General features: G+C 37.7%; 1 protein-coding gene across 1 annotated transcript in view; it reads left to right on the top strand.

The window, feature by feature from the left end:
• Window positions 1-345: 345 nt before the first annotated feature.
• Window positions 346-27,515, top strand: part of myo3a (myosin IIIA) — a 122,836-nt gene continuing 95,666 nt past the window's right edge. Inside the window, 2 exon segments of the mRNA XM_052114476.1 lie at window positions 346-513; window positions 3,852-3,986. Of these exon segments, the coding sequence (XP_051970436.1) occupies window positions 346-513; window positions 3,852-3,986 (303 nt within the window).

Below are 27,515 nucleotides of genomic sequence, written 5' to 3'. Positions count from 1 at the left end.
ATATTTACCAAGGGTGCCAATATTTTTGTCCACAACTGTATATGATGCTTTACTTATTTGGTATTTTCCCAGTGAGTAGTGTTTTCGGTGCTCAGGCTAACATTAACGTCCATTGTATTCATATTAGTGTGCACTGTTATGTTGACATTTTTCATATGTGAGCAGTCGTATTAATATGTTATCTTATCTGAACAGGTGTGCTTATTTCAGAAAGATAATGCTTCTTCATTACTGACTGTTTTACGTCAAATGGAAAAGCAGCACATGGGCCTGTCTATAACTGAACTGAACACCCACTTTGAGAGTAAATATTTGCTCCTACTCCTCAGGAGATCCCTTGGGAAGATGTTTCCCCACTCAGGAAAATCCCTCGTCTTTGACAACTTTCCAGATCCGACCAACACCTGGGAGATCATTGAGACTATCGGTAAAGGGACTTATGGGAAAGTTTACAAAGTCCTTAACAAGTTTAATGGCAGCAAGGCCGCCGTCAAAATTCTGGATCCAATCCATGTAAGTAAACATCTCTTTAAAAAATGTATGTCAGATAATGCAGTTGTTCAGCATTACTTTTTTCAACGCGAATCAACCTTTGCGTTTGGGGATCATTATGGGATATTTAAGCAATCAGCCACAGTTAAATTACAATGATTTACAACGGGTAGTCCATTCACCTTCATAAACTGCACATTACCCTTTTTTCTGACAGTGTTAGTACATACAGTAATACAGACTGTGTGGTCAGCATTTAAAATGGCTTTGAATGTGGCTTATCCAAACAGAGCGGGTCTGAACTGAACTTTCAATTATGCATGCCTATGGGACCGGTTCATATAAATTCCAAACTTTGAGTTACCAAGCAAAGCCAATGTTGGATTTTCACAAAATGTAAGGTTAAGGGTAGGGTCAGGATAGGCCCTGGTTGTTCAGCAATCAGATCACATTTGTGGACTCCTGGATGCATGTACAGGTGAAACTCGAAAAATTAGAATATCGTGCAAAAGTTCATTAATTTCAGTAATTCAACTTAAAAGGTGAAACTAATATATTATATAGACTCATTACAAGCAAAGTAAGATATTTCAAGCCTTTATTTGATATAATTTTGATGATTATGGCTTACAGCTTATGAAAACCCCAAATTCAGAATCTCAGAAAATTAGAATATTACATGAAATCAATAAAAAAAAGGATTTTAAATACAGAAATGTCGGCCCTCTGAAAAGTATAATCATGCATATGTACTCAGTACTTGGTTTGGGCCCTTTTGCATTAATTACTGCTTCAATGCGGCGTGGCATGGATGCTATCAGCCTGTGGCACTGCTGAGGTGTTATGGAAGACCAAGATGCTTCAATAGCGGCCTTCAGCTCTTCTGCATTGTTTGGTCTCATGTCTCTCATCTTTCTCTTGGCAATGCCCCATAGATTCTCTATGGGGATCAGGTCAGGCGAGTTTGCTGGCCAATCAAGCACAGTAATACCATGATCATTGAAACAGGTTTTGGTAGTTTTGGCAGTGTGGGCAGGTGCCAAGTCCTGCTGGAAAATGAAGTCAGCATCTCCATAAAGCTTGTCTGCTGAAGGAAGCATGAAGTGCTCTAAAATGTCCGGTAGGCGGCTGCGTTGACTCTGGACTTAATAAAGCACAGTGGACCAACACCAGCCGATGACATGGCTCCCCAAACCAACACAGACTGTGGAAACTTCACAGTGGACTTCAAGCATCTTGGATTGTGTGCCTCTCCATTCTTCCTCCAGACTCTGGGACCTTGGTTTCCAAATGAGATGCAAAATTTGCTCTCATCATAAAAGAGGACTTTGGACCACTGAGCAACAGACCAGTTCTTTTTTTCTTTAGCCCAGGTAAGGCGTTTGACATTTGAAGCCCATGTCCAGGACCCGTCTGTGTGTGGTGGCTCTTGATGCAGTAACTCCAGCCTCAGTCCACTTCTTGTGAAGCTCCCCCACACTTTGAATGGCCTTTTCCTGACAATCCTCTCCAGGCTACGGTCATTCCTGCTGCTTGTGCACCTTTTTCTTCCACACTTTTCCCTTCCACTTAACTTTCTATTAATGTGCTTTGATACAGCACTTTGAGAACATCCAACTTCTTTTGCAATTACCTTTTGAGGCTTTCCCTCCTTGTGGAGGGTGTCAATGATGGTTTTCTGCACAACTGTCAGGTCAGCAGTCTTCCCCATGATTGTGAATTCAACTGAACCAGACTGAGAGACCATTTAAAGGCTCAGGAACCCTTTGCAGGTGTTTACCTGATTAGAGTGTGACACTTTGAGCCTACAATACTGAACCTTTTCACAATATTCTAATTTTCTGAGATTCTGAATTTGGGGTTTTCATAAGCTGTAAGCCATAATCATCAAAATTATATCAAATAAAGGCTTGAAATATCTTACTTTGCTTGTAATGAGTCTATATAATATATTAGTTTCACCATTTAAGTTGAATTACTGAAATTAATGAACTTTTGCACGATATTCTAATTTTTCGAGTTTCACCTGTATAGTTGCATTTGTGTCTACCTGAGAGTGTTTATGCCTGCAGAGATGCCTGCAAACCATTACAACCACTAAAAACATCCACTCGCTACTGTCATATAAAGAACAGAACATCCATAACCCACAGATAAGCCAAAGGCTCTCTCTCTCTCTCTCTCTCTCTCTCTCTCTTATCATTTTCCTGCTCACACACTCTATTTTCTTTTTCTTTTAATGATTGGGCAAATATAAAGCCCCCTCACAGCACATTCCCAGACTGCCTAATCATGGCGAGATGGATTCTGGGGAAATGAGCAATTTGTGTTCATTTACTCTATCAGAGTTTTTCCCAAGTCACCTTTTGAAGGTCCTGAAAGGAGCGTTGGAAGACTTTCACTGGCTTTTGACTGCCAGTATATTTAAAATTACTCATCTCAAACAAATAAACCTCGACTTAATTTAATAGTCTGCAGCTGCTGTGGTCATTGTACCACAAATATGCACAAATATTTATTTTTAATGCTTTTCAAACACAGGAACTGCAGTAATATTGTGTAGTAATAGAAATATTGAGCTCTTTTGAAGCCAAAAGGTGCTACAGAAGAATCCTCTGTGCAGTATCAGCGCTCATAATTAGTTTTTCCTCAACGTTCAATCTATAAACAGTAATTTTCCTATGTTTTATTTTTAAATGGAACACAACAAATGCTATTTAAATCTAGTCCAATTTATTCTGTACTGCTGTGATGCTTTATTAATGCTGACATTTCATGGCCTTTCCAGTTTTACTGAAAAGTTCAATAAAATTAGTCAAATAATTTTTTCATTAAGGCCTCCATATCTTCTACATTCAGCACTGAAATGTTTATGAAATGCCTAAAATGTACTCCCAGATTTGAATTGTGTCATTATTTAGTTACTCTCATATTGTTCCAAACCTATATGACTTCACTTCCTCCATGGAACACAAATTAAAATATTTTACAGAATGTTCAAGCTGCTCTTTTCTACACAATTAAAGTCAGTAAGGAATGGGGTTGTCAAGCTCCAAAAAGCTGAGGGGAAGCTTTTCAGTGCATAAATGTTGGTCTGTTCCTCACACAAAGCTATCATGTGCCTTAAGAAGACTTGAAATATGGTAGTATGGAGTACTTTTACCATACTTTCATGGTGAGGGATTTCTTTAAAAAAAAAAAAAATTCATTATTGAAGCTTCAGTCCTCATTGACTTTCGTTCTATTAAAATAGAAAGCCAAAAATTCAGCAAATATCTTTGTTTGTGTAGGGCAACGGCTATGTTATTGTTCTATAAAGCAGCTTAGAGTGTTCAATTCAATTCATTTTTTTATTTCAGGATATTGATGAGGAGATTGAAGCTGAATACAACATCCTGAAAACTCTCTCAGACCATCCCAATGTCGTCAAGTTCTTTGGAATGTTCTTCAAAAAGGATGTAAAGAATGGGGACCAGCTATGGCTTGTGCTAGAGGTACGCTTCCCTTTTATGTCATGCACGTGGGCTTTATTTATTGAAGCTTGCTGTACATCACACACATTGATTGTGCGACATGTGCAAAGCATTTTTATAGCCCTTATTCAATCACTGTTATTGTAAAAGCAGCATGCTGACATGCACGTGCTAATTTGTTTGTAAATCAGGGCATTATGTTATGGATTTATGACTGCTTTTACCATGTGGGCTGATGGGACATGACAGCAGTGGTAATCTGGTTCTGGAGGATTAACAAAATATGCTGCTGATAAAATGTGATCAGCATTAACACCTCCATGATTTTCTTACCGATTACTGATTGTGTATATTGGAACAGATTGGACTGCTGTTAAATTCAGTGGGAGAAACTCATAAAAATATGTCTGGGTCTTTCCAAAATTAAAAAACAAATATAGACGCTTAACAGGAAGACAGGGAACTGATAACAATCTGGATAAGAGAAACAAAACTATCTGACAACACAGACAAGACACACACAAAAAAGGAATATATAGGAAAAGGAAGAATTGAAGCCAGGTGCTGTCCATAAACACAAGCAGCAATAATCAGTGCTGCCATGGCAACACTGATTGCGCTGCTGAGCAGCATCTGTGGAAACATGAGAGAGAAGAAAACACAAAACACATTGGACGATCTGAGTGACGGGTGGAGGAAACTGTTCCGACCCTGCCAAAACAAGAATAACACAAGATCTTATGGCAGGATCATGACAATATGGGTAGTTCACATGAAGTAATTTTGGTAAGTTGACAGGTCCTGCGGTGTGACATGCTATACTCCATCTTAAACAATTGTTTTTAATATATATATATATATATATATATATATATATATATATATATAATTATTATGCATGCATATTTCATGACCTCATATTTTCCTACATGGAATATTTGTACTTTTAAAAATGCATGTCACACCGCAGAAGCAGTTGAAATTAACTAGTGGATTTAAAATATTTAAATAATTTTAACCAGTTACAGCATCTGAAATACACACTTTCTCTTCAACTTGCATGTCAATTGTAACCTAAAATGTTCATGTAATACTTTCAACTTAATTACCCATAAATACTTTTTATATAATTCTTTTTCATGTTAGGCATACTGCAATTTAAATTAGATTTTTTTTAAATTGGCTTCATTTACTTTTTGCTAAATATACTTTCTTATTTTTTCCCCCTTTGATTTTGAGGTTCAGTGTGAGATGTTCATTGCAGGTTTCATGAGATTTCCTCTGTTCCTCATTCAGTTGTGCTTCACCGCTTGAAATTGTTGTAAAGGTGTGTGCTGTGGAAATGGGATGAGATGAGATGGTTGTTCCATAAGGGGCTTAGTTTCAGCAGGTGGTCTTGTCAGAGTTTTCCTGGCAGGACAGGTACAGGTGGGAGGAGACAACTGCTTGTGTCCTATTGGCTCAGGCAGCTACTTGTGCCAAACAGACAGACGGCTGCCTAACAGTGTATTCTGCAGTGCACCTGCACTTATGTTCAGTAAGGTCACTGCAAGTATTACACCACAATTATGATGTATTGATGAGTAATGCACATTAGTTATGCTGCTAAACAGTAATTACTTTGAACACTGTTCATACAGCCATGTATTGCATTGAGTTCACTGATGTATTTACTTTAAAGCAGCTATTTCTTACACCGTTAATTTCACTGTGCCAATACAGGAAAAATATATACATTTAATTTTAGTAAATTAGTGTACTAAAATTTAATAGATATTATCTGTGTATCCTCCTTTCTTATCGCGGTTGCTAATGGTTCCAGGGCAAGACCGAACAATAATGGGGAAAGAGGGCAACCCTGACGGGTGCCACTACCCAGAGTAAAAACATTTGTACCGCTGATACAGGGTGTCTATAAAGTAACGTGATCCAACCAATAAACATACTCCCTAACCCATACATTTCCAAAATCTTAAAAAGATAATCCCATTCTACCATATCAAACGCCTTTTCTGCGTCAAGTGAGATGTCAGCGACCGGAGACTGATCATTTGCCACTGAACGTATAATGTTGATGAAATGCTGAATGTTATCAGAAGAGCTGCGTCCCTGAATAAACCACACCTGGTCTATATGTATAAGAGATGTCATAACTTATCGATTAGCAAAGATTTTTTACATCTAGCTGGATAAGAGAAATTGGATGGTACATTTTTCACTCTCTTGGATCTTTTGTCTTTTTTTTTTTTTTTATATATATAATTTTTTAATGATTCTGAATAAACTTCTAACAAAAGTGGAGCAAATTCAGTAGCATAAGATTTAAAAAATTCAGCAGCAAAACCATCTGGCCCTGGAGACTTGTTGGTAGGTAAGGCCTTAATTACCTCATCAAGTTCCTCCAAGTTTATCTCAGAATTAAGATTATTTTGCTCCGTCGTCAATTTAGGGAGTTCTAATGGTTCCACAAAATTTCTAATATCTTCATCAGTAGATGAAGATGTAGAACTATAAAGATCAAGATAGAATTCTTTAACGGCATAATTAATATAAATGGCCGAGGTAAAAATGTCACCATCAGAAGATTTCACTGAGGGAATGGTATAAAAAGACTCTCTCTGCTTTATATATCTAGCCAAAAGCTTCCCTGCTTTGTCCCCTGACTCAAAGTATGACGGTCTTGCCCTGAATAACAAAAACTCCAGTTTCCTTGACTAAATAGAATTATATCTATATTTCAAATGAGTCAATTCTCTGAGGCCATTATATGACATTCAGTGCTTCAGCTCTGCCTCTGCATTTTTTATATTCTCTTCCAACTCCACGAGTTCTCGTGTTTTGGATTTTTTGGTGAAAGAGGCATATTGTATGATCCGGCCCCTAATAACTGCCTTAAGTGCCTCCCAAGCCATGCCCACAGAGGATTCTGAGGACCAATTAGACATTGATTTAAGTCTTTAACATTTGTTGGAAATCAGGATTTTGCAAAAGGGATACATTAAAGCACTTGCTGTATGATTTATTTTTCTCCATATGTGGCAACACCTCCAAGCTCACCAGGGCATGATCTGAGACCAAATGCTTCCAATTGAGCAATCGATGAAATGAGGGACTTCAATGTTAAAAAAAATCTATTCAGAATAAATCTTATGGACCGATGAAAAGAATGTATAGTCCATAACAGATGGGTTCAAAAGTTTCCAGATATCTGCTAGACCAAGATTTTTACACATCCTCCTCCAAAAGTACAATATCCCTTCAAGATCTATAAAAATGCCCTGAGCATCAGTATTAGTTTGAGAAATTTGAATTTTATTATTTCTCAATATAGTGAACCTCTACGCCTACTTGAGCCAGCTCTAAAGAAACTTGTCCACCCCATATCTTCACACATTTTTCAGCTTCCTGTAAGGAAAGATGTGTTTCTTTAAGAAACGCATAATCACATTTCTTACGTTTAAGAAATAACATTCCTTCTTTTTATGGGGTGCACCATAAAACACATACAATGTGGAGAGAGACAATCCATTCATATTAACATTTGATATAAAAGAAAAAATAAACTGTGCATCAAAAACAAGATTACAAAGACCATATTTCAACATTAGTGCAAGAATCAAACCCTGAACCCCCCCAAACCAAACATACAGACAAATGTGAGCATTAAACTGCACAAGACTGCACCAACCGGCATCAATCCCTCTAAACTCAGAGTCCATGTATGCCTACGAGAGCCCCAGCGACAATAGATTGCGCAAGTCTTTTTGACCCCAGAGTCTTTTTGGTGTGTTCCTCCACAAAACAAATTCCAGCTGATATAAAGCTGTTCAGTTTCCTCAGACAGACAAACAAGTGTTACAAATGTTCAGCGAGCCAGCTGATATGAGTGCAGCAGATGACGTAATCATTCCAGTGTCCTGCGAAAATACTCCACAAAAATAAACTCAATATAAGCACAAGGAATGAACAGTTTCATCCACAACTGTCCCGAAGCAGTGTTATTCCACAAAACAAACTCCAGCCACTAGGTGGAACCAGCACAAAAAGGAACAAAACAGACGTCTCTGTTCCTCGGATGGTCAAGAGTCACATTCACTCAGAGGCCGCATAAAAAAAAAATACATCATGACTTACACTGTCCGTCAACTTTATAATAGACATCCTTTGTGTGGGCATGTGGATATTTTGAAGTCATCTATAGTGTCCATTCTCAATCTGGCGTTTGTGTCATTCCACAAAACAAACTCCAGCCGCTAGGTGGAGTCAACTTAGAAAGAAACAAAAATGGCTTCCTCAGACAGCCAGAGTAAATACAGCGAGTCAGTCCACTCACATAAAAAACATGCAATTGTCTGAAAGATCTCGTGTTTCACCAAATGTCTGTCAGTGCCTGTCTGGGGCATAAAAATACTTTGCGGCCGTCTTTGGTGTCTATTCGCAGTTTGGCCGGAAATATCAGTGCAAAAGTGACCTTCCGTTGATGTAAGATTTTCTTACATTCGCGGTTCTCTCTTGTCAAAGTTGCAATGTTCGGGAACAAGAAAATATTGTGACTCTTCCAAGAAAGCTTTCCTTTGCTTCTCGCCTGGTGAAACACGAGATCTTTATTGGATGATCTCAGAAATTTGGCCAGAATTGATCGGGGCCTCTTTCCCTCAGCCGATCGGTGAGCCGGGACCAGCTTATGGCCTGTTATTTCAAGCAGACTCTGTAAGAGCTCGTCCAGGAATTTCACCATATCTCTGCCCTCTTCATGCTCAGGAATTCCCACAATCCATATATTGTTCCTTCAATTCCTATTTTCCAACTTTTCAAAATGCATTCCAAGTCTGTTTTGGACGTGGGCGGATTAGCTGATAATTCCCTTTCCGATGACTCCAGACAATCGATCCGTCTCTCAACATCTGCCACTCTTGTGACCAACTCTAGTTTCCATCGCCATAATCAATCTACATATTACAGCAAGATCATCCATGTCAGCAATGAACTTTGATAGCATCACCGAGATGTTGGACCGTTGATGCTGAATTTCTTCTACCACTGCACTTTCCAAATCGAATTCCCATCTCGCAGTGTCATCAGAGGTTTCATCTAGAGCACGTAAGTGTCTTTTAATGTCTCCAGAGTCTGATGATTTTGACTTCTTTGTCATAATTAACTCAAAGAGCAAGTATGTAACTGGATGTTTCAAATCTCACTGGATTATAACATGAAAATAATTAAAAACTAGCAAAGTGCGCAGAGCTCGTGTCTCACGCATCTGCTTCTCGCATGGTGTCACGTGACCCCACTGAAATTACATTTGTCAAGTTTTGAAATAAAACTCTTTTTTCTTGCTAATTCCAATTAAGCTAATTAATAGCTAATAGTTTGTGTATCCTAAATACATATAATAATAATAATGATAATAAATGTGTAATAATTTGTATTTTCATGGTATAATATCAATAGTCTGGATAAGCTAAAACTGTCAAATATGTACGTACATAAAATAAATTAGAAAAGTAAAAAAAAAAAAAACAAATTGTTCAAAAAAAGGTCTCATTAAAATTGACTTTTTTTATTATAAAGTTAAAACCTGTTAGTTTTTATAAAAATCAACCCCTTGGAAAATAAATTGCACAAAGTTGAAGAAACACCCATACAGTATGTTTTTTACACAATACGTACATTTACTAACAGAGACTGTTTATTATGACAAGGGTTTTTGTAGATTTTCTAACAGACACAAGTGCGGGCAAATGCATCTGTTAATTAGGTACTGGACTAGCCAATATATTTGTCTGGCAATTTTCAGTGCTTTTTTGTTTTTAGTTTTAAGTAGGACTGTATCAACTAATTGATATTATCGATAAAAGAAATCATCGACAACAAATTTCATTATCAATTAGTTTGATATATGCCTCAAGCACGAATAATCTCCGTGAGTGATGTCACTTTACAGCCCAGTGAAAAATGTATTGCATGATGAAACTCGTTTGAAAAACAACGGAGAATAGTTGAAGCAAAAAACATGACCCAAGATGTGCATCACACAAGAGCACTTCATAAACTCTTCAAAGAAGATCCTAATAAGCATACAGTTTAATGTGGAGCGGTTGTGCATCAGGTGTGTTGACCGAGTGATTGTGCTTTTTGATGCAGGAGAGTTATTTCTCTCCAGCTTATATTTTACTGCTCTTTTATAATATATGCATGTTATTAATTAACAATCAGGCACGTATTTCACAAAACTGTTTGTTTTTACTAGTGGTTGACCGATATATCGCAGAGGGCGATAAATCGTCCGATATTTTGACTTTTTTTTTTAGATATCGCATCGGCCAATACATTTTCCTTTGGCTGATTTGTTTCTTGAGGGCACTGAGAATCGCCTGCTTGCATGTGACGCGATTGAGTCATGTAAATGACCAGTCATGGTTCATTTTGTTGTTACGTGCCATCGTGTAACTACAATAATAGACAATTCAAATGTATAATAATGCAACACAGTGTCATTTAAATGGTCCACATATCAGTGCTGTGGCAGACATGTTTGTGCTCCTAGTGTTAATGTGCTCACCTGTTTCATTCTCCCTCTCTCTCTATCAAGTTACTGTTCCCTGTAACTTTTAACTGTCTTATCGAATGATAAAAAGGCAAATATCAATAAAAATAATATAATATACTGTCTGAAAATATGCCAATATCTCATTTAAGCAGATGTAATAAACCAACCTCACACAACTTCAGCAGGTTCAGCATCCTGTGGAGCGCTCGTATATCTTCACAACTACTTCACCAAAATAAGTTTGTTCAGTTTGAAATAGGTTGTTGACTTTACACAACCACTAAAAATTCCCATGACACGTTTGTTAAAAGTCATTGAAAACATTGCACTGAAAGTGAATTTAGTTCTGAGAAAATCTCTATTATCACTATTTGTTTGTGCACACCAGTTGCTTTGATATTTTCTCATCTAATGCAATGGCATTCAGACATTTGCAAGTAAAGCTTGAGTGTCCAGATATATTTCGGGCCACTGTACATAACCTTAAAGCATGTTTGCAAAGAGTTTCAAGATTTTTGCATGTTTAAGTTGAGTTAGAAATGTAGGCAGTGTGGCATTTATTTCTCTTCCTCTCCTTTATGAAGTCACAAGCTATTTCTCTTTTGCCAGGGTAGCTGCAGTTCATTGAATGATCTCTTTTCTTGCTTTTTTCCCTAAATAGCTTTGCATGTCTGTATGCAAACACCCGCATGCAAAATCCACACTCAGCAATCCAAACGCGAAAGCTAATCCTTTGACTAAAATCACAGTGGAGCCTTCAAGCTCTGTCGGCAGTGAGTTGGCAGCAGATGAGATGGGTGAACGCAGGAGGGTTAAATTGCCATGGTTACAGTCATCCCCTCTAAACTGTAATTTTCAACATTTCAGTAGAATATGGGAAGACCACATTTTGTAACCCCTGATTACAGAGAGGTCTCGCACAAATTGCGTCCTCCGCTTTGCAGGCTGCTCATCAGCCCCCGTGCTTGTTCTGCGTCTCTTTTGTGTTGTGGGTTCCAATTATGGATATGAAGGGAACTGCTTTCATCTGCACTCGCCGGTTCTTTGTTATATTAGGCCCCGATTCCTCTGGCCCATACTTCAAAGATGTTGGAAATAATCTCCGTTCAGTGAAAGTTGCCGTATAGGTCCCAGTTGGTCATTAATGGCTGGAATATCCCAGATGATAAGGGTTCATTGTTTTAGTTTCATATGAAATGGTACATCTACTGTGCTGCTGTTATTCAAGGTTTTATTCATTGAATTTTCAAAGCACAGCTTTTAGTGGATCTGCAATTTGTGGGAGTCTGCTTTCCTCTAATGAAGTGAAATTATTGACTAGATTGTTACAAATAAGTGGTGTCTCGAGAAGAGTTCATTGGGCTTCATATTGGGAAATTCCATGTCAAATCAACCAAATTTCAGAAGAACAATAAACATAAATGATGATGAAAGCCAAAATAATAAATGCCACAAATAATTGCTTAAAATGAACCCCATCTACAAAATTAAGGATTACTCTGTAAATATTGACCCATGGCATTAACACATGATAAACATTTGAACTTTTATCATAATTTATGTTCATCATTCAACTGTTAAAAATGACATTTTGTTCTCAGTTGACAATGAATGACTCTATTGCTCTATTGTGGTAAATGGTAATTCTTGCTGAATTACACTTTAAATTGTACAGCTTGTTGAGGAGAGGTGTGCTGGTACTTTCCTAAACCATTGTTCCTAGTATTGTCCCACAGAAAACAAATGGGTTAAAAAATCCCATCAACTTTCATGAAAGGAGGAACTCAAACCATATCTGAAGACCACAATGTCAATATCAGACATGGAAGTGGACTCTTTTGTCTTAAGCCAGTAACCAACCATTTGGCAATCACCCAGAACACCACAGCAACCTCCATAGCAACACACCAAACAACACCCTAAACACCCCAGCATCCACCCAGGAATGTGTTTCCCAAAAGCATCATTAGCCAACTATGGTCGTAAGTACCAACGTTCAATGATTTGTTGTTTCCTGAAACCATAGTTCCAATGAACATTCACAAACAGCATCGCACAGTTGTGTGGTTGGATCTACAGCTCATTACTTGTGGTTAGAAACATAGTTCCTTATTAGTCCATATCACTTCACTGAGGCTTTTCTTTATCTTTTATCTTTTATATTTTAGATATATGTATATATATATATATATATATAGTATATATATATATATATATATATATATATATATATATACATATATCTCAAAGTCTCGACAGAATAAAAGATAGATAGATCACATTTACATGCATGAAAATAAATAAAGACTTGTTTAGTGTTTTCATTCTGAAATGTCATGCAAATGCAGCCGTTTAAGCTCTTAAAGGTTGTTAAGAGATAACACATTAACACAAGTGTTTTTTGTTGGAGAACACAGCTTTTGTCAATGTTAATGCACAAGTGGCATTTTTGGCTGCGGGATAAATCGGCCTCCGACAGGCACTTCAAAGAGAGAACAATCACAATTCAGCTTCACACTGAATTTTCAATAATAAAAGAAATTGTTTAAAAAGAGAATTCAAAATGTCTGTATTTTGGAGCCCAACTGCTGTCATAGTGGATGGTAAAGACTTTAAATGACATAGGAATGATCTCTTCTGAATAGAATGTGCTCATCTGAAGAGTGTGCATGTGCGTTTGTGCTCAAGTGCATCAGGGGAACACCGAAGTCTGATGTAGAGGGGAAACCCCACTATAGTCTTTACACAGTGCACAATGATTTTGTGTCTTCAGCAGCTTTTTTGGTGTACGTGTAAATGAGATATTATAATTACATTTTCCCTGAAGTTATTACTCCACCCCCTAGCAAGTTAGTTTCTCCAACGATGCATCGTACTATGGTGGTTAAGCAGTCAGTTATGTCCTTGTTCGGGAAACGCACTCCAGAACCTTTTCATTGTGGTGACAAGTTTTGCACATCTAAGAACCACTCACACCTGCAAGAATTGTAAAAAATGTAATAAAATTATCTTAAGTCAAATATGGGGAAGTATCTGTGCATAAATCTGTGTCTCAGCTAGGCTACAGTTTCAATTGCATCCCATTTAGTTATTATTCCACCAGTATTACAAGACATGTGAGAAACGATGTCTTTTGGCATTACTGACATCAAACATTGCATGACGTAGGGTCTTCATAGGACAAGTTTAAACAACTTGCTCACATTGGAAATTGAGATGCTGTTTCCGAAAGTTCATGTACCCTCAAATCAACCTCATTCAGATGAATTACTAAAAAATGGAAATCCCCATCAGACATTTTTACATCAATACAAGTCTGAACACATTCACATAAACAATGATTGTTTTTTTTTTTTTCTTCCTCCACTAATGGTTGAGTTTTGGGTTAGGGGTAGAGTTAATAAAATATGCATTCCTGTTTACTGTATAACATAATTTACAGCAAAAACTACAACTTGCATTTGGCTTCAGCCTCTAAAGTGCATTAGATTTTTTTGGTAAGCACAGACATTCAGCAGAAAAACGTTTGACCTCCTGTCGCCAAATTCACAGTGAGATCAATCTGGTTTAAATAAGCACATGAATTAATGAGATATGAGACTATAAGATCTTTTTAGAGCTTGAAAGCCCCTTGTCACTAATTTTCAGTTTTGGGTGAACTATTCCTTTTAAGGGCTGGATTTCCAACACGAAGCGGGCAAGTTCAGTCATTAGTAAGATTGGCCATGGAAGGAGATTTCTTACAGCTTCAAGAAACATAAGGCAAATTAATCTCTATCTAGAATTTAATGACAATGGTGAGGTTTCACCTCCTATCCTATGGGATACTTTGAAGGCTGTCTTAAGAGGTAAAATCATAGCAATATCTTCGTATAAGAAAAAAATGAGAAATAAAACATTAGATGAACTACAAAATGATTTATGGGAACTAGAAAAAAGACACAAATTAAGTTTAGCAAATGATATACTGGATGAAATAAAAAAAATTATGGACAAGATTAACAATTTAGCTATAAAAGAAATAAAGAAGAATCTAATGTTTCTAAAACAGAGATATTATGAAGGGGGATCTAATGCAATGAGAATATTGGCATGGAAACTGAGGAAGAAAACTGCAGAAAATACAATTCATAGAATTAGGGACCCAAGAACAAAAGTGATAAAAAGTAAGCTAAAGGAAATTCAGGAATCTTTCGAGGTTTTCTATAAAACTTTATACTCAAGAGGTCCGGGGAGAAATGTAACTCAGATTGACAATTTCCTGAATTCATTAGAGCGACCCACTTTAAATGAAGAGCAAAATAGAAGGATGACCACTGACATATCTGAAGATGAATTAAAAACAGCAATTAGTAGACTAAAATTAAACAAGTCACCGGGATCAGATGGTTACACGGCAGAGTGGTATAAGGAGTTTAAAAATGAATTAATTCCGGTCATGCTCCCTACATTGAACTGGGTTCTGAAAAAAGCACAAACACCACCTAGCTGGAAGGAGGCGATAATATCAGCCATACCAAAAGAAGGCAAGGATAAATTAGAATGTGGTTCCTTTAGACCAATATAAGTTCTTAACGTGGACTATAGATTATTTACCTCTATCATGGCCAAACGATTAGAAGAATTTTTACCTAAATTGATACATAATTATCAGACAGGTTTCATACGACAACGTCAGACACAAGATAATATACGAAGGACATTACACATCATGAATCATATACAAAAAAATAATATGGAAGCAATAGTGATAAGCATAGATGCTGAAAAAGCATTTGATTCAGTTAATTGGACTTTTCTCTACAGAGTTTTACACAGATTTGGATTACATGATACAATTATAAAAACTATACAGTCTCTATATGATAAACCCACAGCTAAGATTAAAATCAATGGATACTTATCAAATAGTTTTACCCTAGAAAGGGGTTCAAGGCAGGGGTGTACATGGTCACCATTACTTTTCGCACTATATTTGGAACCATTAGATCAATACATCAGAGAGAATGAGGATATCAGGGGAATTAACATTAAAGGAACCGAACACAAACTTGCTTGTTATGCAGATGATATTCTGATATATTTATCAATGAAAACATATTCATTACCAAAACTGATGCAGTCACTTGAAACATATGGCCAATTATCAGGATATAAGATTAATGTTGGTAAAACACAGTTACTCTCGTATAACTATAGATTACCAAAAGAAATTAAAAACAGATACCCCTTGGTATGGCAAACTGAATCTTTTAAGTATCTCGGCATTAATATGCCAAAGGATCTCGCAAAACTATTTGAATGTAATTATTTACCTATATGTAAAAAAATTAAGGAAGATATTGGAAGATGGAACTTAATTCCTTTCTTTAGTCTCAGTTCAAGTATTGAATCTATTAAAATGAATATTTTGCCTAGATTATTATACCTATTCCAGACCTTACCAATAATGATTAACCTAAATCAATTTAATGAATGGGAAAAGATGTTATCAAGATACATATGGCAGGGTAAAAGACCTAGGGTTCGTTTTAAAACATTACAGCTAGCTAAAGAAAAAGGGGGTTGGGGATTACCTTCTTTAAGAGATTATTACTTTGCAGCACAGATGAGAGTCATGATATGTTGGTGTAACCCATCCTATGAAGCTCAATGGAAAAATATAGCTGCAAGCAGCGATGGCGGGCCAAAGCCGGTGGCACCGCCACCCCTGTGCCTTTAGGGTTTCTGTGCACGATGGGCAATAACGTAACCTCGCTTTGACTGTCGAGAAGATGTGTGCTGTAGAGCTCCAACGAACATTCGCAACGACAGCTCTCGACCTAGTTAGAAGCATTTCTTGTTTGCATGACATGTGGACTTAATAAATCCTTATCTTGAGCCAAATAAACAAGCTGACATTCAGTACAACCTGTGTCTTTTGTTTAGAACACATACAAATGTTATTTATGTTTTTAGTTTGTCAAGAGATTTAAAGCACCATTTTTGAAGACTGCGCATGTGCCGAACGTGCTCTACTATGTAAGAACGAGCCGATTATTGAATCTGGAAATGGGTGGGGCCTGTAACACCTTTAGGAACCAAACGTGCAACACTCATAAATACCAGTTGTAAATCACATTCCCTCACTCGTCTTTGAGATGGCTTCACGTGTTTGGATCGTCAGCAGTTCCATCATCCGCACACTGCATAATCGCTTCTGTGAGCAGCGCCTGGACGGAAACCTCGGTCTTCAGTGTGAGATCACCTGGGACGGCAGAGGAGGCAGACTCTGGGAGCAGCTGTTTCCAGCTCTGCGCTCTCTCTCAGGGCCAAAGTTACAGCTCCAGATATTCTCATTATTCACCTGGGAGGGAACAGTTTGTGTCGGGTGGGCCGCAACCGCCTCGATTTTCTTCGGGAAATAAAGAGTGACCTGACCGAAGTCTTACAAATGTTTCCCAGAACCAGGATGGTGTTTTCTGGCATTTTACCCCGTCTAAATTGGAGAGGACAGACTGGCAGGACTGGCTATGGCACTGAACGAAGCCGGCGGTGGATCAACGGCGCCATGTCTGGCTTCTTGGCAGAGAGGCAGATGCGCTGCATTCACCACAGAAACATCGGCTTGTTCCATCTGTGCAGAGACGGAGTCCACCTGAGACCAGAGGGAAACCAGCTTCTGCTGAGCAACCTCCGAGAAGCTCTGCAGGTGGAACTCAGAAGATGAAGCAACAAATGTCCTTTTAAGGGCAGCAACAATGGCTCTTTTAAGAGCCACATTCACTCATTCAAATAAAAAGCATTTTCCAAGTGTGTGAAATTCGTTGTTCCTCACCTTACTTGATGTCAGGTTTCAGATGACTTGTTTTTAAATAAAAATGTTGATTCCTCTTATCCATTCCTTTGTAAGCATTTCAATATAACTTTCAAACCATTCAAGAATCGTGCGCTGTTTTCTGTGCTGACCACAATCCAAAACGTGCCATAAAGCAGTGGTTCTCAAACTTTTTGGTTTTGGTTTATTTATATAAAGACACAGAGAATATTACTTGCCTTACCTGATTAGAACAATGAAAAAACTAAAAAAAAATAACTAGGGAATCACTAAAACGAGAGAATTATTCTTATTTGATGATACTCTCAAAACATTCCACAACAAATCCTTGAAATTGAATGATATTCAGAACAGAACACGAATAAAAAAACCTCTCTCTTTAGAATCAAAATGTTTTTACATTTGCGATGTATTTGGATGCTAAACTGTTCTTTATTATAGGCTTTGTACTTTACTCATGCTCCAATACCGACGTAGAAAATCATCCTCTTTACATGCGCAAAAATATGCTTGGAAACATCACAGTGGAGCGGTGCTTACTGTGAATGATACGAATTGTACTACTGACTATTTAAACTAGGGCTGGGCGATATGGCAAAATATATTATCACGCTATTTTTTTCCATATTGATCGATATCGATATTTGTTACGATATATAATTTAATAATGCTGCCCGTTTGAAAAGTATACTGATAATGATGCCTGAAGAAACCAGAAGGTTCAATAGTTGAACTATATAGTTTATTAACATAAATAAATAACAATGCAAACATTTAACTGTGCAAACATGGATTGGTTGAGAATATATTTTGTTATAAATGAATATTGATAAACTTTAAATCTAAATGTTAACATTTTACTTTTAGCAAACATGCTTTATCTGCCTTGACAAAACAATGCAAGTTAGCTTGCCTTGTAACTTATTATAAAATATAAAACTAAAAGCCGTGACTACAGTACTATCACATCAAATTTCTTTGGCAGGGCAGCAAACATTTCAAAATGTTTGCAGAGGTACAACCAAGACAACAAATGTAAACAAGTGAACCACAAAGTCCCTGGCAGATTTAAGTACTTAACTGTCAGATAAATAAAATATTAATTGTGTACTGGTTTTATATATCTCAAATGTTTTAGAGGTAGCAATCTGAGTAAAAAGTGCAAAATGTAAACATTGTAAACCTGTCACTATGCTACACCTTTTAGGTAGTGCTCATGTAACCCTAATTACCCTATTATAGGTTTTTTGCCAGAAAGACTAGTCTGCAAAACTTTTGGACGGAGTAACATTAACATGGGCCCGCATTTTCATACTCTCGGTGTGGTCGCTGGGATGGTACCTTTTCAGGTGACGAAAAGGTTTTATTTGTTGTGTTTCCCGTCTTCACCGACCGACGGCATATTTCGCAGACCGTCTTTATTTGCGCGTCGTCGCTTTTCAGATATCCAAACCACTTCCATATAATTGACGTCTTGTTACCTTTTTTGTTAACGATTTCCTCAGCTTTGGAGGATAGTTCGAGTTCGTCGTTTCCACTAATTTTTTCTTTACACTCACTTTCTTCACTGCCGGTAGCTCAAACAGTGCTCTGCTAGCAAATGGGCGTGTACTTAGACTCACAAGCCAAAATCTGCGTTCTGACTGGCTGTTGTCCGTTTATTTCTGCTTTGTAATAGGCTGTTAGGTCTATCCATATCGAGTAAACATGTCAAAAGTTTATCATCGTAGTCTAAATAAATATTATCGCGATGCCATATCGAGATCGTTTTATCGCCCAGCCCTAATTTAAACAGAGTAATTTATATATGTTAGGTTTACTATTTTATTATTATATTTTATTGCAGCTATAATGAACAGGCTGCGATGTCAAGATTGCAATGATGGAGTGTGTGTGTGTGTGTGTGTGTGTGTGTGTGTGTATTTGTAACCTTAAGTAATCATGGTTTATTTATACATTTATTTATTCATTTGTTCATTTATTTATTATTTAACATGAATGTGTGCGTTAAAAGTACCATTGCAGCAACGAGAACGGGTGTGAGCCAAATTATGTTAAAGATGTGTTCTGGTGACTGGCGTGTTTTTAAACCAATCAGATAAGTGTAAATCGAGAGTTAGCGATTAGCTCATCTGATTGGCTACATGAAGAAGGTGGACCCGCCCTCCACTTCGCGCTCCCGTTGGAACAACGTCATTTCAACAACAAAAGGTAGTTTTATCAGAAAACTAATCAGAAAGAAAAACAATCGCAAAGATCGCAAAACAATAATTATAAAAGCGGCTGTTTGCTGCCATTTTTGTTGTTTTCTTAAAAATGTAAAACACAAGCATATATGTTTTATCACAGGTTTACAATAAAAATAAGAGTGTGATTTCAAAGCATTTTGAAATTTGATCATCATTCTCGGAAGTTTTGATACGTTCGGATCGATCAGCCCATCCCTACTTTCTTTAGACATATGTTTCATGTGTTGGTTTTAATAAAGACTCGGAGTACTCATAAAACTCACAGAGCGAAATATGCGTCACACTTTACTGCGTTCTCAACAACATGTAAAGTCTTCTTCATACGTTAAAACAACGAGAATACAGAAAATAGGCTTAGAACTCCACCTAGTGGTTATATTATAGAATTAAAGGAGAAATTACATATGAGACAGCTTTATAACTTAAATGGCTTTAACTGAAATAGACAAGTTTAATATAACTATTCTGATAAGTGTATATTTCCAACATCATGTTTGTGTTATCCGTTTCTGTAAGTTTTTGTGACGTGTTTCAGAAAGATAATCGCTTAGACAGAGCAATAGTTTATTTTCATCTTAACCGGACATCACAGTTGATCACTGCAATAATTCATAATTCAATATGTTGATACCCGATTTCTTTATCAACTGTTTGTTCAATTGAGACATAAGGGGGTGATTTCAAAGCATTTTGAAAGTGACACACTTCCTTCTGCCAGTTGGTGGCGCTATAACTTTTACTCACAGTAGTCACATCCATGTGACACACTGCTGAAGTTTCATCGAGATCAGTTAATGTATGCAAAAGTTATAACACACTTCCTTGCTTTTATGCTTCCTTTGTGTGCTTTTTGGAGCTTCAAAGTTCATTTGCAATGTGTTCCACATTCAAACCAAAATATCTGACTTTCTGTTGGTCTGTTTGTTCACTTGAGACATAAGAAGGTGATTTCAAAGCTTTTTGAAAGTGACACACTTCCTTCTGCCAGTTGGTGGCGCTATAACTTTGACTCACAATACTCACATCCATGTGACACACTGCTGAAGTTTCATCGAGATCAGTTAATGTATGCAGAAGTTATAACACACTTCCTTGCTATTTGCTCCCTTTATATGCTACCTTTATGGGGTTTTTGGAGCTTCAAAGTTTCCTTTGCAAAGTGTTCCACATTCAAACCAAAATATCTGACTTTCTGTTGGTCTGAGCTAATGACTGTAAATTAGAAAGTTGTCTGACTCGATGAGAACAATATAATTCCTGAGTTTTGTTACTCTAGGTTGAAGTATGAAACCAATACCCCACTTTTGTCCAAAGGTGGCGCTACTGAGCCCCTGCACCAGGCATCAAAAAAGAATATTCAAGTTTGAAGAGCTGCCACAACAACAGTATTTAAGATATCAATAATCCTTTCACACGTCTACATCTGCCGTGTGTTTACATTATACACATAAAGTTTTATGTAAATCGTGTAACAATAAGTGGGTGATTTTAAAGCATTTTGAAAGTGACACACTTCCTTCTGCCAGTTGGTGGCGCTATAACTTTGACTCACAATAGTCACATCCATGCGATCGGCTTCTTCCAGCGATCACACTGCTGCAGTTTCATCGAGATCAATAAATGTATGCAGAAGTTATAACACACTACCTGTTTCACTTTTCGCGGCATAATTTTGTTTCCTCGCCACGGCCAAACCATTCGAGATATCAAAAATCCGCTGTCAATTTTTCATCCTCAATGTCTTGACTTCATGCTGACTGAGTTTCGTGGCGATTGGTGGAATTCTCTAGGAGGAGTATTTCACATTCCATTGCATGCGTTTTCCAAAAAACCCTAAATAGATGATTTCCAGTTGACCTGAGGTAAAAAGTAAAAGTATGAAGGATATATGAAACGATGAGATCTATATGTGTACCGAGTTTCATATTATTACATACAAGCGTGTTTGATTTATGGACAAAGATTTTGGACCCCGTTCCAGGGGGCGCTGTCGAGCCCCCCTGCCACGCCTGGGTACCAGCTTCAGCCCGGCCCTAATGGCCACGGGTTCTGACCCTTGTGCAAAGTTTCAAGAGTTTTTGAGCACGTTAAGAGCCCCAAAAGTGCCCCAATAGTCGTAAGAAAAATAATATTCTAACGAAAACAATAGGGCCTTGCCTTTTCAAGGCTTGGGCCCTAATAATAATAATCTACGAAACAATAGGGCCTTGCCTTTCAAGGCTTGGGCCTAATAATCTACAACAATAGGGCCTTGCCTTTTCAAGGCTTGGGCCCTAAATATAGAGGAGAAACTATCCTCCATCCCTATACAGGCAACCCTTGCTGATAGCAATTTACAAGGTCACATAAATGTTATTGATAACCCATGGATAAAATGCACTCTTAATGTATGGAAAACTATTATAATATATAAATTAAAGAAGGATATTGTGCCTCTTAAATGGTGTGCATACGACTCTGAGTTTACGCCAAATAGATTCGATACTAGATTTAAGGACTGGACGGATAAAGGATTAACAGTTTTATGTAATGTAATAAGAGATGACACAATAACTAGTTTTGAAACACTCAAAGAGAAATACTCATTAGAGGCACAAGACTTCTACCGATATTTACAGATGTGACATTTTGTTAATATGAGGATGAAGAATGTGGCTGGGACAGGGAAAGTTATAATAGAATTATTCAGAAAAGCATACAACTCAGATTTGTTTGGTAGAATTATTTCATGCATATATAAATGTCTGTTAAATCTTAAAACACACTCGACTTCCTATATTAAAACAAAATGGGAAAAGGAAGGAGGAATGAGTATATCTGAGGAAGAATGGACAATAATATGGAGGTATCAGTGGAGATTCTCCAGGTCACAGAAATGGAGGGAGTTTGGTTGGAAAAAATTTGATAAGATATTTTATTACACCCTCTCAGAAATCATATCATGGTAGTAATGCTTCTATATGCTGGAGAAAATGTGAAAACCAAAATGCAAACCATTACCATGTTTTTTGGGATTGCTCTGTTATTAAGGATTATTGGAGAGGAATACATAATGCTTTACAATATATTTTTAAATGTGTAATACCATTTGATAGTAAAACCTTATATTTTGGATATATACCTCAAGAATGGTTAAAAAGACATAAATATTTAATGAATATATTGCTGGTGGCTGTAAAGAAGAGCTTTACCAAAAAATGGTTGTCACAGGAGAGACCTACTCTAAATGCATGGATGGAAATTACAATGGACATTTACAAATTGGAGAAGATAACAGCATTTTTAAATCATAAACTGGAACAATTTGATTTGTGCTGGAAAAAATGGACCAAATATGCAACATCTCAAAGACCTGATTTTATTTTCTAGTTAATATCCTGAATGCCCAGAAAAACTACTCCCTACATGTACATAGTTCTTTTTTTCTTTTTGTTGTGGTTTTGTTTAAAAAAAGTTTACATTTCTGATGAATAGATAGATGTACAGCAAACACAACTGTATGATGTATGTATGGGCATATATCTGTATGTTATGTTTGTATGTTCTTGACATGAAGATACTCAGTATAGTATCTGAGGTACATCTGATTGAAGTGTAACGTTTATATGAGAAAAAGTAAATAAAAAAATAAAATAAAAAAAGAAACATTAGGCATATTGTTTTAGGGTGGTATTTTTTAATGACCTTTACTTGTAATCACATTTTTAGTCAAGTCAAGTCAAGTCAAGTGGTTTTTATTGTCGTTTCAACCATATACAGTTAGTACAGTACACAGCAAAACGAGACAACGTTCCTCCAGGACCAAGGTGCTACATAAAAACAACAAAGGACCAACGTAGGACCACATGAGACTACACAACGAAATAAAATACCTATATAAACTACCTATATATACCTATATAAAGTGCACGTGCAAACATGTGCAAAAGTACAGGACAGTACAACAAATTACTGACAATGAACAGGACAATAGACAGTGCAGCGCCGACCAGTACTCAGTAGTGCAAAAGATGACAGTTTCTAAAAATGTAAACATAACATACTATGAGATAATGTTCTATGCACATAGCAGTTATTGAGGTAGCAGACAGTTATAAAGTGACAGTTATTAAAGTGCAACTCAGGACACGTGTGTGTGTGTGTGTGTGTCAAACCAGTCTCTGAGTATTGAGGAGTCTGATGGCTTGGGGGAAGAAGCTGTTACACAGTCTGGCCGTGAGGGCCCGAATGCTTCGGTACCTCTTGCCAGACGGGAGGAGGAGTAAAGAGTTTGTGTGAGGGGTGTGTGGGGTCGTCCACAATGCTGGTTGCTTCTGTGGATACAGTGTTTTTTGTAAATGTCTTTGATGGAGGGAAGAGAGACCCCAATGATCTTCTCAGCTGTCCTCACTATCCTCTGCAGGGCTTTGCGGTCCAAGCGGTGCAAGTCCCAAACCAGGCAGTGATGCAGCTGCTCAGGATGCTCTCAATAGTCCCTCTATAGAATGTAGTGAGGATGTGGGTTGGGAGATGTGCTTTCCTCAGCCTTCGAAGAAAGTAGAGACGCTGCTGGGCTTTCTTGGTGATAGAGCTGGTGTTGAGGGACCAGGTGAGGTTCTCCGCCAGGTGAACACCAAGGAATTTGGTGCTCTTGACGATCTCCACAGAGGAGCCGTCGATGTTCAGCGGAGTGTGTTCACCTTGTGCTCTCCTAAAGTCAACAACCATCTCTTTTGTTTTGTCGACATTCAGGGACAGGTTGTTGGCTCTACACCAGTTCAGTCAGCAGCTGCACCTCCTCTCTGTATGCTGACTGCGTTGTTCTTGCTGATGAGACCCACCACGGTCGTGTCATCAGCGAACTTGATGATGTGATTCGAGCTGTGCATTGCTGCACAGTCGTGAGTCAGCAGAGTGAACAGCAGTGGACTGAGCACACAGCCCTGGGGGCCCCAGTGCTCAGTGTGGTGGTGGTGGAGATGCTGTTCCCGATCCGGACTGACTGAGGTCTCCCAGTCAGGAAGTCCAGGATCCAGTTGCAGAGGGAGGTGTCCAGGCCCAGCAGGTTCAGCTTTCCAATCAGGTGCTGGGGAATGATTGTGTTGAATGCTGAGCTGAAATCTATGAACAGCATTCGAACGTATGAGTCCTTATTGTCTAGGTGGGTGAGGGCCAGATGGAGGGTTGTGGTGATGGCATCGTCCGTTGAACGGTTTGAACGATAATACTTCACGCATTGCAATTAAAACATGAGATTAAACATTCCTTTGTCATGATATGTAAATTCTCTCATTCACTTTATAGTAATATAGTCAATGTGCTGGCTTTGCTTTTTGGCCTTGTTTCCTGCATTGAATGGTTGGTTTGTTAGCACACCCTTTGAAACTAAGCCCTTTTTGAACCTTGTTTGATGTGTTTAGCTTGTGCCCATTATTAATTCACAATGTGGTTTAAAATGCCATTGTTTGTCAGGGCTTTATTATTAAACGTTTAGAGGAAGCGGACACCTAGCTCATTATTAGACTGTAAATGATAAGGTCACCTGGACAAAAGAGCTGCTTTTTCTAGAAGAAAACCAGAAATGAGTGAGGACCACACACACACACACATACATACACGAGCACAAAGAAAGGTAATGATTGAAGTGTTTGCTGCACTCACAAAAATAAATGTTCTATTCAGATCAAACATTCTACATCGTTTGCTCCAGGTACATTATTAGCATGCCAGAAAATAAGCTAAATTTGTCCAGATTGGCTTTAGAGCGGAGGAAAGATGGCAGAATTAGCCTTGAGTCTCTTCAGATGGATGTGAGGAATTATATTGATGACTCGTCAGCAGGTGACATTAATAACATATCCGCCATAGCCTGAGGCTAATCCAGAGTGACGCAACATCTAAAAATAATACCATCAGGAATGATTTAGTTTTTATATTTTCCTGTTGCTTTTAATTTAGGACTTTTTATTTTATTTTCAAAATTGAGAATTCTGTCATCAAATACTCACCCTTGTGTTATTACAAACCGGTCTGACTTTCTTTCATTTGCTGTTTTCCATACAAAGAAAGTGAATGGGACTATCGTGCTTTAAAATAAAACTAAAAACATTACAAAAGTATCATAAAAGTGCTCCATACTACCGTGTGCTATATTCCAAAATATCTGAGAATAGACCAACATTAAACTTGTTATTTGCTGGAATCTCAGTTGTACTTTCGCATATTTAAAATTGCCATGCCAAGATTGGTGATGACACACTTGACATCACTGACATGAAACCTTGCGTGAAGCGTCCTGATGCTCCACATTGAATACATAAAAATGTAATTTGAGAGCTACGGGTAGATTTAAGGGGAAGATTTACAATGAATCATGAATTTTTATCTGTTCCTCACACAAAGCTATCATATGACCTCAGAAGACTTGGAATATAGGATGTGAGTCATATGGACTGCATTTACAGTGAGGTTTAAAGTGAAATTAGGATGAGTAAATGATGACCGAATTTTCATTGGACATTATTATTTATACTGCACTTATGACAGCTCCTTTGAATGTACCTGAGCAATAAGGATTATGTGTGCAATGTATTCAATGTAAAAATACCAGTCTGGTCTGATAGAATCAGGTTGCTATACCAATCAGAAAATTCCATTGTTTGTTTGAACGGCCCGTCCAGCCCGACACAGCAACATTGACTCCGCAAGACGGGTTCTGTTTGAAATCAGTGTTTTTTGCAGTGCCATGTGGTGGCGCTAGTGGCACAAAAAAAAAAAAAACATGCTTCACTTTAAATGCTGCACTTTCACGTCTCTGAGGGATGCATTTAGTGACACACTCAAGTTGCTCTTGGTCAGACAAAGGTCTCACTCTCTCTTTCTGTCTCTGTCAGAATTACATTTAATGATGGCAGGTGATCTCTGGCTGATGTGGTGTAGCGTAAGGAGGACAGCTTTACTCTATATAGTCTTCATGACACGCTGATACACAAGAACTTGCTAAACATTTAAACCGAAATAAATAAATAAATAGTACATTTGAATTTTTTTTTAAATTATGTACAATCACATTAAGAAATACAGTATCAGTCTTAGAAATAAATGCTGCTTTATTCTACAAAGGGTGCTGGGTACACATTCATGAGCGCTGCCATATTGCTCACTTTATATAGATAATCTCCTGTAATTTGGATAAATCATGGCTGAGTGTAAATAGTGTATTTCTACAACGAAATCGGTAACTGGATGCTATTTTTTTATTTGGTCAACACTAGACCATTTGTTGAGGGCTGCTAGTTATTTTATTACTTTAAGTGTTGAATTTCTGCCCCAGTAGTGGCACCAAATGGAATTGCAGTAATAAAGACTGTTTTGAAACTGGTTCCCCGATCACTCTCCCTGCATCGATTGGTCAACTACATTATCTACAACAGTAGCCCCAAACAATGCCGAAGTAGGAAATTGGCAATTGATAACATTATTTTCGTTGCCCTGACTGATGCAGCCTTGATAATATCAATTTGTTTTAAGTTCTGTATAGCATCATACATTCCATCAAAGCTCTTTTGCTTTTCCTTCCAAGTGTTGGGTGTAATCTAATTACAAAACAAATTGTAACTATAATTTGATTAATTTTAGAGTCAAAAAGTAGTGTATTGCTGTGGAGGCGAGGGCGTGGCGAGCGTTCGTCTGGGGAGAGAGGAAGCGGTAAGGGTTTTCACCGGAGATAAACTACTGCTAATTGTGATTTCTATGTTCACATTGGGAGGCAGGGAGATAAAAGGCTGCCCAAATCCCCAGAGAGAGAAAGAGAGCGCTGAACCTGCATGTGTGTGTGTCCATGCCGCCTGCAGTGTCGAGTGTGACATTTCTGTAAACTGTGAAAATAAAATAACTTTTTGAGTTGGATCCGTCACCTCCCGCTTCCTCCTTTCCCTCCTTCACAAATGAACCTT

Source organism: Xyrauchen texanus, chromosome 42, assembly GCF_025860055.1.
Source record: "Xyrauchen texanus isolate HMW12.3.18 chromosome 42, RBS_HiC_50CHRs, whole genome shotgun sequence".
NCBI classification, from domain to species: Eukaryota; Metazoa; Chordata; class Actinopteri; order Cypriniformes; family Catostomidae; genus Xyrauchen; species Xyrauchen texanus.
The sequence above is the reverse complement of the archived record's forward strand: the minus strand, read 5'-3'. Positions and strand labels throughout refer to the sequence as shown.